This window comes from Euprymna scolopes, chromosome 42 (genome assembly GCF_053919585.1).
Source record: "Euprymna scolopes isolate OS-2025 chromosome 42, ASM5391958v1, whole genome shotgun sequence".
Taxonomy (NCBI): Eukaryota; Metazoa; Mollusca; class Cephalopoda; order Sepiida; family Sepiolidae; genus Euprymna; species Euprymna scolopes.
In genome coordinates, this window is record NC_136523.1 from 23,006,185 (window position 1) to 23,023,862 (window position 17,678).

The 17,678-nt window shown below is 34.1% G+C and overlaps 2 protein-coding genes across 4 annotated transcripts in view; one reads left to right on the forward strand and one right to left on the reverse strand.

The window, feature by feature from the left end:
• The window catches only part of LOC145266961 (uncharacterized), a 78,660-nt gene extending 62,111 nt beyond the window's left edge, over window positions 1-16,549 (forward strand). For both annotated transcript variants that reach the window (XM_080122793.1, XM_080122794.1), the window contains 3 exons: window positions 5,398-5,448; window positions 10,356-10,409; window positions 16,522-16,549. In XM_080122793.1, the coding sequence (XP_079978919.1) occupies window positions 5,398-5,448; window positions 10,356-10,409; window positions 16,522-16,544 (128 nt within the window). In that variant the 3' untranslated portion in view covers window positions 16,545-16,549. The remainder of the gene's footprint in view (window positions 1-5,397; window positions 5,449-10,355; window positions 10,410-16,521) is intronic.
• The window catches only part of LOC145266962 (uncharacterized), a 25,037-nt gene continuing 13,789 nt past the window's right edge, over window positions 6,431-17,678 (reverse strand). For both annotated transcript variants that reach the window (XM_080122795.1, XM_080122796.1), the window contains exon 2: window positions 6,431-7,024. In XM_080122795.1, coding sequence (XP_079978921.1) covers window positions 6,540-6,986 — 447 coding nt within the window. In that variant the 5' untranslated portion in view covers window positions 6,987-7,024 and the 3' untranslated portion in view covers window positions 6,431-6,539. The remainder of the gene's footprint in view (window positions 7,025-17,678) is intronic.

Consider the following 17,678-nt stretch of genomic DNA (forward strand, 5'->3'; position numbering starts at 1 on the left):
ATTTTAATTTGTCCAGATTTCGTGATTTAAAAAAAAAAAAAAAAAAGCATTTGGGTGCCATCAGCTAAAATCGAAACCGAAAGCAAACCTGTAGCATTAAAAGCTACTGACGCTACCACTGCACGAAGGTTACACGCATATGAAATGATTAAAAATAAACTAAGATGAATGTACAAAATGTATAACGATGTTTTTTTTTTAAATTTTGACCCATTGTTGACCCCTTAAAAACTATTTTAACCACCTAAAGACCATAAAAGTTCCTCTGGGGACGAATAAACATCTATGGAAGGGATGAGCGAAGTTTGATTTCTTAGTAAAAAAACGGATCAATAGATATTTGTTAACATTAGACTTGAAGATCATCAGATAGTGGAGGACATGACCAAAGTTTTACATACTGTATATGTTCCCGAGTTTGACATTAAGATTCCCAAGAAATGAGATTTTCCAATTTAATCTTTTCGTTGCATAGCTGGGGTATGTAACGGGTGTATATAAACGATGACCAAAACGTGTACATGTTGTATAGTCGTTTATATAACGTTGTATATATGTGTCTCTTTTCGTGTCTAGTGTCTGTATGTGTGTATATATTTATAAGTGTGTATATATTTATAAGTGTGTATAACACATATAATAAAACAGATGTGTATACAACAAACAGGATGAATAACATCTTACAACCAGTTCCTCTGGGGATGAATAAACATTTTTCTGGGCGATGGGGGGAGGGGGGGTATAGTCAAGCCAAAAAGAGGATCGGGGGAACATACCTCTTCCATCAGTGGGTCTTGATTGACGGTTCTGCAAAAGCCGCGATGAGATTTCCTAAGGAATAACAATCAACACTCTGGTCATTATTTGCAACTTTTATTCCTGACGTCATCCCCACCACATTTCTGGAGTTGCATGTCTCTCCTAGTTTCGCATCTTGCAATGTGTCCACTCTCCATTCGACCAACCCCTGACTCCTTAACTCTCTGACCAACTGACTGATATGTCTATATTACAAGCCTTCCTGGCGTCATCACTTAAATTATTATCATCCTTCCTCCATTAGACACGAAACCATTTCCTCAACTAATAATTTACAATTAAAATAACAGTTTATACCTAAACATAATCCCTTCTCCCCAAGATATAAATATTTTACTTTTTTTATTCCATTTTCACCCCAAACAAGGCACAGTACCACTTTGGTGTAGGGGGATACTATAGGGGCCATAAGTTGTGGGGATGTTATGAAAGGAGGTGAGCAGCAAGATGTCTGTTCACATTACACTTGAACTTCTGCATGTCAGTACAGTTGGGAAAGCTGCGATGAGATTTCCTGAGGAGCAACAATCGACACTCTTGTTATTATTATCACCCTTTACACACCGGGCCGCATTCGTCGCTATCCTGGTATACAGGTGCATACTTGTGATGTACCCCTGGCCGCGTTCATCGCTCCCGGTTCACACGACCATAGATGCAACCCAGCAGGGCTACATTCTTAATTGTCTAATGGAGGACCCTTCAAGGGTGACCAGACTCTCACTGGTCATGGAAAATACCGCTCTGCTGTTCATGCGAAACGTGCATGACCCTAAGTCCGTGTGGCAACATTGTCCACTTTGGGATCCCATTATATTATTTGCAACTTTTATTCCTGACGTCTCCTCACCACATTTCTTGAGTTGCACGTCTCTCCTGGTTTCATATCTCGCGATGCGTCCGCTATCCACTCGACCAACCCCTGACTCCTTAACTCTCTGACTGTACTCCTGACCAACTGATTAACGTGTCTATATTATAATCCTTCCTTTGTTAGTCATCACTAAGTCAGACTTATTATCCTAACACTTGCTTATGTTAACATTCCCACTGGGAGTATTTTAAATTTGTGGGTGCAGGTAGTCTGTAATCATAGTTCGGTATCTCTCTCCAGTAACAGTAACAGCATTTTCGTCTTAATCTTAAAAAAAAAAATAAATAAAATCCAATAATCTTCTCCTCCATTACTGTACACCAAACAGTGAATGGAATGAAACTGCTTTTGATGAATTGTCCTTGGATTTTCAGAGCCCCAAAATCTGTAATTTTGTGTGTTAACGAATCCGTTTAAATAAAAATGGGTTGTAGCTGACATAATCAACTTTTGCAGAAAATTGGGGTCATTTCGGACAGGTTCTTGCATTTGAACTGCATATTGAACTCTTGTTTGAAAATGGTCAAGTGTTGAACAAGTATATAAACAATGACCAAAACGTGTACATGTTGTATAGTCGTTTATATAACGTTGCATATATGTGTCTCTTTTCGTGTTTAGTGTCCATATGTGTGTATATATTTATAAGTGTGTATATATTAACCAGATTGTGTTATTATTTAGCCTGCATTCCCTTCGGAGTTGAGCACGCTTATAGTTGTCTATATTTCACTAAAAATTATGCCCAATCGCTTTCACGGCTGTCCAGAGATCATTATCCATGTGATCTCTAACCCAGTCTAGCTAACTGCTTTCCTCTGTCTTCTGACCAACGTGCTTTTATTACAAGCCTTCCTTTGTTAGTTCCTGACGTCATCACTAAATCACCTTTATTTGTTCTGATAACTATTATCCTAATGTTTGCTTATGTTAACATTCTGGGATGAATAAACATTTTTGTTTGCTTGCACAGACAAAGGAAGGACATACCTTTTTCGTCATAACTATCGCCATGCTGTTGAAAATGCAAACCATTTTCTCCCCACAAAACTCAGACAACTAAAATTTTTGGCACATTTTACATTTATTCCTGGTTGCAACTGTTTATTCTCGGGTTGCACACCGTCTCCCTTTTTTTTTTAGGGGGTTACATATTGTTATGTTAGTCTACCGGAAAATACCGGAAACAAATTATAATAGTCGATTATTATGATTGTTGTAATATTTGTAAAAATAGCATGTTATCCTAGCAAAATAAAATAGTATGTTATCCCAGCAAAATAAAATAGTATGTTATCCCAGCAAAATAAAATAGTATGTTATCCCAGCAAAATAAATATTTACAGAGAAAATTATTTATGTTAAGACGTAAAGAATATAGAATGTAAACAATAATTTAAAAATAGGTTGACCTTTAGAGTCTGTTGAGTCTTACACAGATGTCACTATAAATTGAAGTGGACTTTAAATAAAAGTTGCCGAAAATATAACCCGAGGTCTGTCATTTTCTTGGGAAGAGTTTCTATTGCAGCTTTCCGTCAAACGAGATCAAGTATGGACCAGATGTGTTTTTGCTTTGGCTCGATAGTTACAACCCCAGATAAGTGTTATTCGTCCTTCGTTTTATAAATGTATTTATGTCTGTTCTTGTCCTGTTATACTAATTAAATATACATACAACCTGACTACAACTTGGACGTCTTCAAGTCCAACATAAACAAACTCCTGACAAACCGTCCCCTTAAGTAAGACACTCTATCAAAACCCCCAATACTAATGATTACTACAATACTATCTCATTGATTACTGTACATGCAATAACCCTTATCCCTGAGTGGTCTTCGGGCCTTGATAAGTGGTGACCCCCATGTAAAAAAAAAAAATATATATATGTTATAAGAACCGATCCCTCCTCCCCTAATATATGTATCAAGAAGAAACATCCTGGTCATGGTATAAATGTATCTCTCTGCTACTATCCTCCTCTCACTGTTATATACACGTCCGCCGTATCTCTCCTCTCATCAATGAATGTCTCCATCCGTCTCTCTCTCTAAATATGACCCATAGTCAACACTTTAATGCAATGCGCCCCAATGAACGTGTTACACTTGTGCCTTCTCAACGTTCTTCAACAATAATTTTTTTTGTTTTGTTTTACAAAGAAGTCACCACTTATCAAAGCCTGGCGGCCACTCGAAGATAAGGATTAATGAGTGTACAGTAGTCAATGAGAAAATGAGAAAATGTAGTAATCGTTAGTAATGGAAATTTTGTAAATGGGATTACTTAAGGGGATGGCTCATCAAGAACTTGTTTATATTGGACTTAAAGACGACCATATTGTAGTCAGTTGGAAAGCAGGAAAATTGAACAGCGTTCCATAGGTGTGCAGTTCTAAGAAAGAAGCTTTGTTCATGGAATCTATGTTTAGGTTTAGGCACAGATAAAGAGTGGGGGGGGGAATTATTGATAGTGGTTTCAGGTAGAGCATTCCTTACTAGGCTACGAAGTCTGTTTTGAACTCTGTCAAGCAGGATAAGCTGCTTCTAGCAGCTCCTACCCAGATGTAGCAACAGTACTCCAATGAAGAAATGCTCTACTGAGTTATCCCTTGTCCTCTCCAAACTCTTCAGCCAATACTTTGCTGAGTCTTGCTTTCCTGATAGCTGGAAAATTGCCTCAGTTGTACCAGTATTCAAGAATTCTGGTGAAAAAAACTGACATGCTCAATTATTGCCTCATCAGTCTCTTCTCTCTCTTTACTAAAATCTTTAATGTCTTTAATCGATCAAGCTCTCGTCCACCATCTTGTAAATGCTAAACTTTTTTTCTGACCAACATAGATGGATTTAGGTAAATCCATTCTACTGCAGATATGTGAACTGTCATTTCTGAACACATACAACATACACTAAGTAAGGTAGGGGAAGCTTTTAATATATCTGAAGTCTTAGACAGAAAGTCTGGCATAAAACGTTTCTCACGAAAATTGAATCCAATGGTATTCCTGAACAAATACTCAACATAATCAGATCCACCTGGACAAGAGAAAAATCCAAATTGTCTCCGATAGCCGTACATCTAAACAATATGTTATTAATGCAGGTGTTCCCCTTTATTATTCCTGATATTCATAAATGACCTCCATGATAAAATTGCATCCGAGATGGGTGAGAAGGTAAAGCATGGGAAGATGGACCTCCTAGAACTGCACAGGAAGAATGCAACAGATTGACAGAGAAGTAGACACACCAGAATGCCAGTTTGATCAGGTTGTTGTGGCAAAAGAAAAAATAAAACATAATGTAACATAAAACATCCTTTCCTCAGCCAAGTTTCTTGGTGGTGGTGGTGGTCATCATGATGGTGGTGGTGGTGGTGGTGGTGATAATTGATGGTGATGGTAATGATGATTAGTGGTGGTGGTGATAATGATTGGTGGTGGTGGTTACTATGGTGGTGGTGGTTATTATGGTGATGATGATTGGTGGTGATGGTGGTGATTATGATGGTGGTAGTGATGATGATGATTAGTGGTGGTAGTGGTCACCATGATTGGTGGTGTTGGTAGTTATGTTGGTGGTGGTGCTTATGTTGGCGGGGGTGGTGATTATGATGATAGTGATGTTGGTGGTTGTATTATGATAATGATAAATATTATGATGATGATGACTTTCTTTCTTTCTTTTTAATAAATCCAGATGCACCAACAACTTCCGAGGACAAAAATACACAAAATCTCAGAAAACAAAGTAAGAAAAACGTTTTACATTTTACCTGATTCTTTACTCCCCCCCCCCCGCCATGAAAAAAATTTTTTTGTTACTTTTATTTATTTATTTTTTGCTTCTGTTTGAACTATTCAAAAAAAAAAATAGTTCAAACAGAAAAAAATATGCTTTTTTTTCTTTGAATAGTTCAGGTTTCGACATGGTTACTCTAGGGGCATTTTACTACTATTTGTTGTGTTCTTTTCATTTAAAAAGTTGCTCATTACTTGATGGCCTTGTGGTTTATGTAAGTTGATGGCCTTGTGGTGTATATATTATTACTGTGCTTTAAAGAACGTTGCACTAGGTGACATCTCTCTGTACAGGAGTTTGTCAGGCAAAGGAAGACATGATGATACTGTTGTTGATGATGATACTGTTGTTGATGATGGTGTTGATGATGATGATACTGTTGTTGATGATGATGATGATGATGATGATACTGTTGTTGATGATGGTGTTGATGATGATGATACTGTTGTTGATGATGGTGTTGATGATGATGATACTGTTGTTGATGATGGTGTTGATGATGATGATACTGTTGTTGATGATGGTGTTGATGATGATGATACTGTTGTTGATGATGGTGTTGATGATGATGATGATGATGATGATGATGATGATGATGATACTGTTGTTGATGATGGTGTTGTTGATGATGATGATGTTGATGATGGTGTTGATGATGATGATGATGTTGATGGTGACGATGATGATAATATAAATACAGTATAACTCCTACAATTTGAACATCCGCTTCGTTCGAATTAGAGGATGCTGCTCAAGTTTCGTGATAAAAAAATGTGCTGCAGTTAACTTTAATTTTCTAAGAATTCAGAAATAGTAAATGAAATTCATTGCTATATGATACTTCAAGTATATATTAAGTTGAGTTTACGATATATTGCAAATAAGAATTGTTAAATATTATAACAAGGAACAAAAACATTGAAAATAAATTAAATATACTCTTACTTGTTAGGTATTTAATACCTAAGTTATCATCTACAGAAATCATATATTTATGTAAAATACAGTTTTTTTTATTTATTCATTGAATGAGTCTCATTTCAGTTTCTATTTTCATTGATTGAGCTCTCGGGCGCTGTCATTGTACTCCGTAAGCGATCACAAAAATCTACAATTTCTTGGTTCTGTAGCTTCTTTATGATTATATCTCTTCGAAGTGACATTGCTTGCAAAACATAGTTGTCACTAAAGTAAGGACTTTTTTCTAGAAATTTTATAACCGTCTCCATAGACTTTTCTGTATCATCCCATGATATTGCTTCATCAGAGTGTTCTTGATTATTTACATTAGGGTCAAGAGAATGGGAGATGTCGCTATTTTCATCACCATTACTGCCTTCAGAATATTGATCAGTAGTTTCCTCATCTTGTTGCACCCACATTTCAACATCATTTGCATTAAGTGATTTAAGAACAGCGTGGTTGGTCGGTAACCGTTTGGTTTCAAGAATTTTTTCTAGACCAGATGTATTCTCGGATTCTTTCATTGTGATGGGTTGTTTTACACTATTTTAAATATAGCAATCTGAAAAAAAAATTTTACAGTTAGTGCAAATTGATTATTAATAGCTAATCTACATTAATTATAATTATAATATTAACATTTCTGCGCAATATCTGACTAAACCATGTAAACAGTTTTACTGCAACTCCGAATCAAATATGCTAATACAATTTCAATGACAAGACAGTTCAAGTTTAGAGAAAGTCCAGGTTTAGAAGAAGTCCAAATGAGAGGAAGTCCAACTTTAGAGGAGTTTTACTATATATATATATATATATATATATATATATATATATATATATATATATATATATGTCATATTTTGTATGTGTGTGTGAGAGAGAGAGTTCTTTCCTTATATGTTCAAAAACAGCTGAGCCTATCTTTTGCAAATTTCACACAAAACTAATCTATATGTCTGGCAGTATTCTTCGATATGTTTTGTACAGAAATCCATCTAATAAGGTCGAAAAAAAAAAAAAATCCAATCCTAAAAAACGTCTTTCTTTCTTTCTTTCTTATAGATAAAAAAGAATTTTTACAGGGGAATATTTTACCTTACACCGGCCAAGGGGGATAATAAAATTTCAGCAAGTTATTTCATCTTAAAAAAACAGATTTCTTGTCATCTGGAGATATAGCTGAGTGGTAGAGCTTTCGACTACAGATCGAATGATCGCGTGTTCAAGCCTGGGTGTACCTCACCATTTTTAAATTTTTATTTGATTAATGAGTTAAATTTACGATAAAAGAAGAGCTACCATTTAAAATCGTAGCAAATCATTTCTAAACATTAATCGAAAGTAACTTTTTCAGAGTATTCATCTTCAAGCCCAAATATCAGCAGACGTGATATTACAAACAAACACAGACTGAATTTGCTGAACAACATTATCATTATTATTTTTTTTATTTTTTATTTTCTTGCAAATTATCCAATCCGGCAAATCATTCCTTGTAATATATAATATTCATTAGAGGATTGAGTCTATAATAATGCATACGCAATCGTTCAATGCCGCCAAGACTAAACTAGTTTCATTCAATAATTACAAGAAACCCTCTCTACCACCTATAGCAATGGCCAACGACTCTTTATCTGAGAGTACATCTTTAAAACTCCTTGGCCTCACGTTTACAGGAAACATGAGTTGGAACAATTACATTGAAGGCATTGCCAGGGCCACTGCAAGAAAGGTGGGCTCTCTCTACCGTGCTAGACAACTACTAACACCCGAAAGTATCTTGTACCTCTATAAGGCCACCATTCGCCCATGTATGGAGTATTGCTGTCACATTTGGGCTGGTGCATCTGCTACTAGTCTCTCGCTCCTTGACAAGGTTCAAAAGAGAGTCCCAAACCTGATAGGCCCTGAACTGGCATCTAAGCTTCAGCCTCTGTCCCATCGACGAAATGTTGCATCTCTCTGCCTTTTCTACAAGTATTTTAGTGGTGAATGCTCTGACGAACTGCAATCACTTGTGCGCCCACGATGTGAGCACCCTCGACAAACCTGACAGGCTGGTAAATCCCACTCCCACACTGTAGAGATCCCTAGATGTAAAAGATCTTTCTACTCCAATAGTTTCTTCCCCAGAACCGCTAGACTTTGGAATTCCATTCCAGGTCCCTGCTACCCCAACAGTACTGACGTGCAGAAGTTCAAGTGTAACGTGAACCGACATCTTGCTGCCCAAATCCCTACATAGTACCCCAGTAGTTGTTGCCCCTGATAGTAGCCCCCTACAGCAAAGTGGCAATTTGCCTTGTTTGGGGTGAAAATGTAATAAAAAAGAAAAAAAAAAATCTATATAAATTAAAATATCATTATACAAGTAGGCAATTCCGAGCATCCAGCTAGTATATAAATAAAGCTCAACGTGTGTATATGTGTGTGTATGTGTGTGTATGTCTGTGTGTGTATGTGGGGGTTGTATGTGTGTATGTATGTGTGTGTGTGTATGTGTATTTATGTCTGTGTGTGTATGTGTGTGTGTATGTCTGTGTATGTATGTGGGGGGTGTATGTGTGTATGTATGTGTGTGTGTATATGTGTGTGTATGTGTATGTATTTCTGTGTGTGTATGTGTGTGTATGTCTGTATGTATGTGGGTGTGTGTGTATGTGTGTATGTATGTATATGTGTGTGTATGTGTATGTATGTCTGTATGTGTATGTGTATGTCGTGTATGTATGTGGGTGTGGGTGTGTATGTGTGTATGTATGTGTGTGTGTATATGTGTGTGTATGTCTGTGTATGTATGTGTGTGTGTGTGTGTATGTCTGTGTATGTACATGAGGGTGTGTGTGTATGTGTGTGTGTATGTGTGTATATGTATGTGTATGTATGTTTGTGTGTGTGGGTGTGTGTGTATGTATGTGTGTGTATGTGTGTGTGTGTGTACACAAATATACTCCTACATGGTTTACTATTATACTAAATCGACCACAAACAATGATAGAAAAGATATCAAAGAGAAAAACAATCAGTTTGATAAAGTCACCTCCACAAATGGGGTGGAGCCCCAGGGGGAATCCCTATGCACTCTCACACCGTTTAATGTATACCTACCAAATTTGGCAGGATAACCCACCAATGGGGAGGGGAAGGTTTTCATGAGTTACACTGCTCACCACCAACCAATGGAGATGGAGCCAGATGTCACTTACAAGTGGAACACTATACATGCTCACACCATTTGATATAGAGCTATAGAGCTTGCCATGACAACCCCACCATGTGAAGAGAGAGTTTTTTTATGGGTTACAGTGCTCACTTACACCACTAGTGAGTTTTGACAATAGTGTGTCGAATTTGGAGTAGCAAGTTTTGACAATAGTGTGTCGAATTTGGAGCAGCAAGTTTTGACAATAGTGTGTCGAATTTGGAGCAGCAAGTTTTGACAGTAGTGTGTCGAATTTGGAGCAGCAAGTTTTGACAGTAGTGTGTTCAATTTTGATAAGCAAGTTTTGACTGCAGTATATCAAATTTGGAGTAGTAAGTTTTGACAACAGTGTGTCGAATTTAACCTGAGGAAAGTGTTAGTTGGAAGTGAAGTATAGTTAACAATCCATCAGGGAAAGTGTAGAATAGTTAACAATTGATTATTATACGACATCAGTATTATATTTATATTATTTATTTTTTATATGTTTTTAAATAGTATATTGTTATTATTTTATTATATTTTGTAAATATTTTTTATATTATCATTATATTTTTAATATATATTTTTTAATAATATATTATTACTGTTATTATTATTCTCCATTTTTATTTATGATACATAACAGTTATAAAGTGTGTGATTGATAATAGAATGTGAAAACACTTTTCTTGTTTTTCCACAGGTGATGACCCAAAACTTACACGCTTGTTGTCAAAAATTTCCATCGTGAATATGTGTAAGTAACGTCACAAATTAAATACATGTTACAAAACGGCATATCAACCCTTTGTATTTCATTCCTCATACATGTTACAAAATACATGTTACAAAATACATGTTACAAAACATTCCTCATACATGTTACAAAATACATGTTACAAAACATTCCTCATACATGTTACAAAATACATGTTACAAAACATTCCTCATACATGTTACAAAATACATATTACAAAATAAATACATGTTACAAAACGGCATATCAATCCTTTGTATTTCATTCCTCATACATGTTACAAAATAATACTCATACATGTTACAAAATAAATACATGTTACAAAACGGCATATCAACCCTTTGTATTTCATTCCTCATCCATTTGGCATTTCAACATTACATATTGAAAAAGTTACATATTTTCAGTCACCCATTTAACAGACTCACTGACCTGTTGCATATTCTGGTGTCAGAATGACAACAATTTCTTTTTTTTTTCCTTCTTTTTTCTTTTTTTGTTTCTATAGTCAGAATGACAACAATTTCTTTTCCTTTCTTTTCTTTTTTTTTCTTTTTTTTTTCTGGAGTCAGGATGTCAACAATTTCTTTTTCTTTTCTATTTTTCTTTTCCTTTTCTATTTTTCTTTTCCTTTTCTATTTTTCTTTTCCTTTTCCTTTTTTTTTCTTTTTTTTTCTGGAGTCAGAATAACAACAATTTCTTTTTCTTTTTTCTTTTTTTTCTTTTTCTTTTTTTTCTGCTTCTTTTTTTCCATTTTTTTTCTGGAGTCAGAATAACAACAATTTCTTGTTCTTTTTCTTTTTTTTTCTTTTTCTTTTTTTCTTTTTCTTTTTTCTTTTTCTTTTTTTCTTTTTCTTTTTCTTTTTTTCTTTTTTCTTTTTCTTTTTTCTTTTTCTTTTTTCTTTTTTACTTTTTCTTTTTTTCTTTTTTTTCTTTTTCTTTTTTTCGTTTTTTTTCTGGAGTCAGGATGACAACAATTTTTTTTCTTTTTTTTTTCTTTTTCTATATTATTATGTTTTTTTTTTAATTTATAGTCACCCCTAACAAAGCATATCGCCACTCAGACGTCTGGGGCTACTAATTGGGACCATGCCTAAAAGAAACCAAGACGTTGGTTTAAGATATATCTAAACTTCTGCATATCAGTACAGCCAGGGAAGTGCGTAGCAGGAAGGGAATTCCAAAGTCTAGCTGTTCGAGGGAAGAAACTATTAGAGTAGAAAGCTTTCTTGCATTTAGGGACCTCAACTGAAGGGGTGGGGTTTTGCTGTTAAGTAGGTTCGTTTGGCATATTTACATTGATAGGGCTTATGTGCAACAGGTTCATTAGAGCACATTCCATTAAATTATTTGTAAAGCAGGCACAGAGGTGAAACATTGTGGCGATGGGACAGAGGTTGGAGCTTAGTTGACAAAGTGGAACTTATTAGGTTGGAGACCCTTTTTTGGACTATATCAAAGAGGGAAAGACTAGTGGTTGATGCACCAGCCCAGATGTGACAACAATACAATGCACTCTGATGAACTCATTGCACTTGTGCCCCCTTGATGTACATATTCCCAACAAACCTGCTTAACAGCAAAATCGCACCCCTTCACTGTTGAGGTCCCTAAATGCCAGAAAGCTTTCTACTCTAATAGTTTCTTCCCTCGAACAGCTAGACTTTGGAATTCCCTTCCTGCTACCTGCTTCCCTGACTGTGCTGATATGCAGAAGTTTAAATGTAACGTAAACCAGCATCTTAATCTTTCTTAGGCATGGTCACAATTAGTAGCCTCTTACGTCCAAGTGACAATATGTCTTGTTTGGGATGAAGGTGAGTAAGAAAAAACAAAAATAAATAAAAACAAAAATAAATAAAAATAAAAATAAATAAAAACAAAAATAAATAAAAACAAAAATAAATAAAAATAAATAAAAACAAAAATTAAAAAAAATTAAAAATAAATAAACAAAAATAAATAAAAATAAAAATAAATAAACAAAAATAAATAGAAATAAAATAAAAATAAATAGAAATAAATAAAAATAAAAAAAATAAAAATAAAAATAAATAAAAACAAAAATAAATAAATAAAAACAAAAATAAATAAAAACAAAAATAAAAATAAATAAAAACAAAAATAAAAATAAATAAAACAAAAATAAATAAAATATAAATAAAAATAAAAATAAACAAAAATAAATAAAAACAAAAGTAAAATAAATAAAAATAAAATAAATATAAATATAAATAAAAACAAAAATGAATAAAAACAAAAATAAATAAAAATAAATAAAAACAAAAATTAAAAAAAATAAAAAATAAATAAAAATAAAAATAAATAAACAAAAATAAATAGAAATAAAATAAAAATAAATAGAAATAAATAGAAATAAATAAAAACAAAAATAAATAAATAAAAACAAAAATAAATAAATAAAACAAAAATAAATAAAAACAAAAATAAATAAAAACAAAAATAAAAATAAATAAAACAAAAATAAATAAAATATAAATAAAAATAAAAATAAACAAAAATAAATAAAAACAAAAGTAAAATAAATAAAAATAAAATAAATAAAAATAAATATAAATAAAAACAAAAATAAATAAAAATAAAAGTAACCATACGAAAGAAAGTCTGGAAACATATTGAAGGCCCCTCGTAATACGTCTTGATAACATCAGATTATATAAATATCCCAAATAATGAAACTTTTTTTCTTTTATGTTATACATCCAGTGTTATGCCGAATAGAAACAATACAAACTTTGTGGGTATTCGTTGTGCATTATTCAAGATTTAGTTGGACATACAGGGTGAACCAATAAAATTGATGCCCTAGAAAAGACGACATGATTCCATTTCCGTTTGATGAAAACTGGTTTGCTTTTTGTTTAAAATGCAAAAGTCAAGTATCATGGTCCAATTGTGTTCTAAACAGAAACATTCATTTCGAACGCACCCTTGTCATATCAAAGAACTTACTGTTGATTTTATATGCCGGGCCTTTCTGCTTGTGTGTCAATAAAACTTCTCAAATTCATTTGTGATGTTAAGTTGTGCAAGCGTTTACTTCAGTCAAAATCAGACTGTTACTTCTTTCATCAGATTTTTTCGATTATTGATCATCGTTCCGTTCTTTGCAGGTTCAACAAAAAACAGGGTGAAGCGATAAAATTGTCGCCCTAGAAAAGACAACATGATTCCATTTTCGTTTGATGAAAAACCCGTTTTCTTTTTTTGTTGCAGACCATCTACCAGTTTTTTGTGTACAAATCTCGAGCGATAGGAGCCTTCTATCATGTCTGAAAGTGACACAATGTTCAACGAGCGAGATCAGCGATGCACCGCTGTACAACTCATGTTCTTTACTGATCCAAGTTATGACAACAGGACCATTGCCAGCACCCTAACAATGCAAATTCGGACAGTTAAATGTTTGAAGGCACAGCTCAATGCATCGGACAATCCACGGTTATGGTCTTTTGTGTGGTTTCAAGTGAGGGCTATATCATACCACCTCACATCTTCGAAAGTCAACACCAAAGTGTACCTGGATTTGCTGAAGAGTGTGGTGATTACCTGGTGCAATCGGATGGCCACTGGCAGACCCTGGGTATGGCAGTAGGACTCGGCACCGGTCCACAAGTCCAAAGAAACCCACGCTTGACTTCAGAAGAAGCGCTACAACTTTGTACCCTTCTCACGAACCCACCCTCACCCCCACTTCTCCCTCGATCTGAAAGAGTACTACGACTTCTCTCAGTGGCTCCCCTCTCCTCCTCCTCTGACCTGAACCCGCTGGACTACCTCCTTTGGTCACACATCGACGACATCACAAACATGACTTCCCACAACACTAAAGCCAGCCTGATCGTCGCCATTCGTTGAGTATTCACCAAGCTCCTGCTAGCACTTGTCGAAATGGCATGCTCCCAGTTCCGGATCCATAGAGAGGTGGTGATTGAGGCTGAAGGTGGCTACATTGAATAGATGTCAACTATTGCATAATCATGTTTTAAAATAAAGCTGCAGTGTTGTCTTCTTTGGGGCGACAATTTTATCTTTCCATCCTGTATAAACAGGCTTTAGCACTTCATATAATAGATATACGTGGGTGGCATTTTTTTAGGGTCACCTTGTTCTATTTAGGGAGTGGCTTGTAGGTACCTCCTAATAAAATGTTTAATTGTCGGACGCCAAAAGCGGGGGAACAAATAATAAAAACCCTTTGTAAAATAAAACAATGAACAGATTTATTTGGACAGCCAAAAGTTGAAAGTTAGCCGGTGCTATAAAAAAATATTCATTTTAAACATTTGTATAAAGAAAGTTCTAAAAATGAATAAACAGAAACAATGTAGCAAAGCATAATAAAAAAGGAATAATGAATGCTTTTTTTTTTTTTTTTGTACATGGGGGATCACCTCTTATCAAGGCCCGGAAGCCACTCATGGATAAGGGTTATTGTGTGTACAATAATCAATGGGATAATATCGTAGTAATAGCTGGTATTGGAGAGTTGATAAAGTGTCTTACCTAAGGGGATGATTAATCAGGAATTTGTTTATGTTGGACTTGAAGATATCCAAGTTGTAGTCAGGTGGGAAACAGGCAAACGGAAGAGAATTCCACAGGCGTGCACTTCTCAGAAAGAAGCTTTGTTCATGGAATCTACGTTTTGATATAGGTACAGATAAAGAGTGGGGGAAATTACTGACAGTGGTTTTAGCTAGACGGGTGTTTATCGTGAAAGATTGGCGAGTGGAGACCAGAGATTGGAGCTCGGAAGAGCACTTGCCATGGAAATAACGATAAAACAGAGGCAGGCCCGCAATGTCTCTTCTGTGGGAGAGAGGTTGCAGAAAAGAGAAAAGGGCATCTCCCACTAAGCCACGAAGTCTATTTTGTACTTTGTCAAGGCAGCATAGGCTGTTTTTAGAAGCTCCAGCCCAGATGTGGCAACAGTACTCCATCTTTTTTTATGATACACTAGCAATTCAACCCGGCTTTGCTCAGGCCCTATGTACTGTTCATAACTTTATGTGCATATATATATATATATAATATTAAAGTTTGACTCATGTCCAGGTAACCTACATCTAAAATTTCAAATGTTCAGACCAAAAAATTGGTAGAGATGTTTAGAAGGTCAACTTTTTCAACTTTGACTTCTTGGCAGCCAAATTTTCGCCTCAAACCTGATTAAAAAGTTTGTTGCATGTCTGAATATTATGTAAAATTGCAAATGTTTAGAATAAAAATTGGTTGAGTAATTTGGTAGCGACCACAGAGGTCAATTTATTTTTAAACTTTGACCCCAATTTTGACCCCTTAACAGTTATTGTTTTGAGCTCAAATCAAATGAAATATTTGACTCATGTCCAGGTAACCTACATTTAAAATTTCAAGTGTTAAGACCCAAAATTGGCGGAGGAGTTTGGTAGAGTTTTCAAAGGTCAAATTGTTGAACTTTGACTCTTTGACAGCCAAATTTCTGTCCGAAAACCAATTTAAATAATTTTTCCAAATCTCAATACCTCTTATGTCAAAATGTCAAATCTCAAGTTTGTAGACTGAAAATTGACAGAGTAGTTTCGTAGGAGAATGCACACACACACACACACACACACACACACACACACACACACTTTTATAGATTATCTATGACAAAATTATGTGATAAAATTTGTGAAATTTTTTAATTATTTCCATACGAATATATTTTAAATATTTAGAAAATTATTTATAGAAATGTAAACTATGAAAGTTAAAATTACTTTTTTGAAATAAAATATTTCAATATGAATATATTTCAAATATTAAAAAAAATATTTATAGGAATGTAAAATTTTTTTTTTTTTTTTTATTGTTTCATGATAAAACAAGAAGTGGTTTCATATGTTTTCGTACTTCGTTTCATGCTTAGTGACTTCCGTTCCATATTTAGGTAAACCGAATCCACTTCCGGCGTTCTAACTTTGAGTAATGAATTTTTTTACATAACCCACCCCTTAATGTAAAAAAAAAAAAGTATTTTAAAAAAAATGTATTTTATTTTATTTTTTTAATTATATCTTTAATAGTTTTATGTGTTTTTTTTTTTTTCTATCTTTCCAAACAGCATTCGACAATGTCAGCAAATAAAGAAATGCGGTTATGTTAAATAAACTTATCTCATTTTAACTTCCGCGGAAGTCTTGCTGGTGTATACCGAAGAACAGTCCCTTCTGAATAATACTTCCGTAATTTCGATTCAATTTTTAAAATTTTAATTAAAAGAAAACTGATTTTAATTTGAAATGTTTCCTTTTCGGAATGGTTTTATTTTTAATAAAATATGCTATAATAAAAATCTACTTTTTTAGTCTGTAATTTGAAATGTGTGTGTGTTTTTTTGTTGTTGTTTTTTGCAGAATGATTTTATATAAAAAAAATATATTTCAAAAGTTTACATAAAAAAATAATCTTTACTTTGAAATCATTTTTATATCTTGTAATAAAACAATATTTTTTTAGTCTTTCAATCGTAATAATAATAATAATAATAATAATAATAATAATAATAATAATAATAATAATAATAATAATTATTATTATTATTATTATCATTATTATTATTATTATTATTATTTATTTATTATTGGCTCACAAGGAGCATCAAAGATCTCTCCTGAAAACAGCCTGTGGTGTTCCCTGGAAGCTGAGTGACAACAAGTCTCCCTAGGTTTCCAGTACTTTCCACTTCTTTTGATAACATTTGCAAATAAATTTGCATTATCGCAACAGTTGCTTGCCAGTGATTTCTCGTTGACAGCGGTTATTAGTCTTCACTGGAATTTGAATGGCAGTAAGCCTCAACAAGGTCCCATTATTATTATTATTATTATTATTATTAATCATATTCTGTGTCTGGCTGTTGGTATTGCCGATTTTATACTGATAGGCGGATCATAACAAACGAATATAGGCCATCAGCATGTTTTTTTTCTCAGTCTTCCAGTACTTTCCGCAAGATAACTAGCGGTTCCCAAAAAGGCAGTCTTTAGAAGTATTCCAACATTGCAATAGATCCCAATTTTCTCAATCGACTTGTCAAATCCTTTCGTTACACTCCCCAGGACTCCCATCACAATAGGTACAACTTCTACCTTCTTTAACTTCCACAATTTTTTTTATTTCCCTTTTTTTAAGTCTTGGTATTTTTCGACCTTCTCCTTTTCTTTCTCCTTCACATTCACATCAGCCGGCAGTGCTATATTAATGATTTTTTACTTGTGT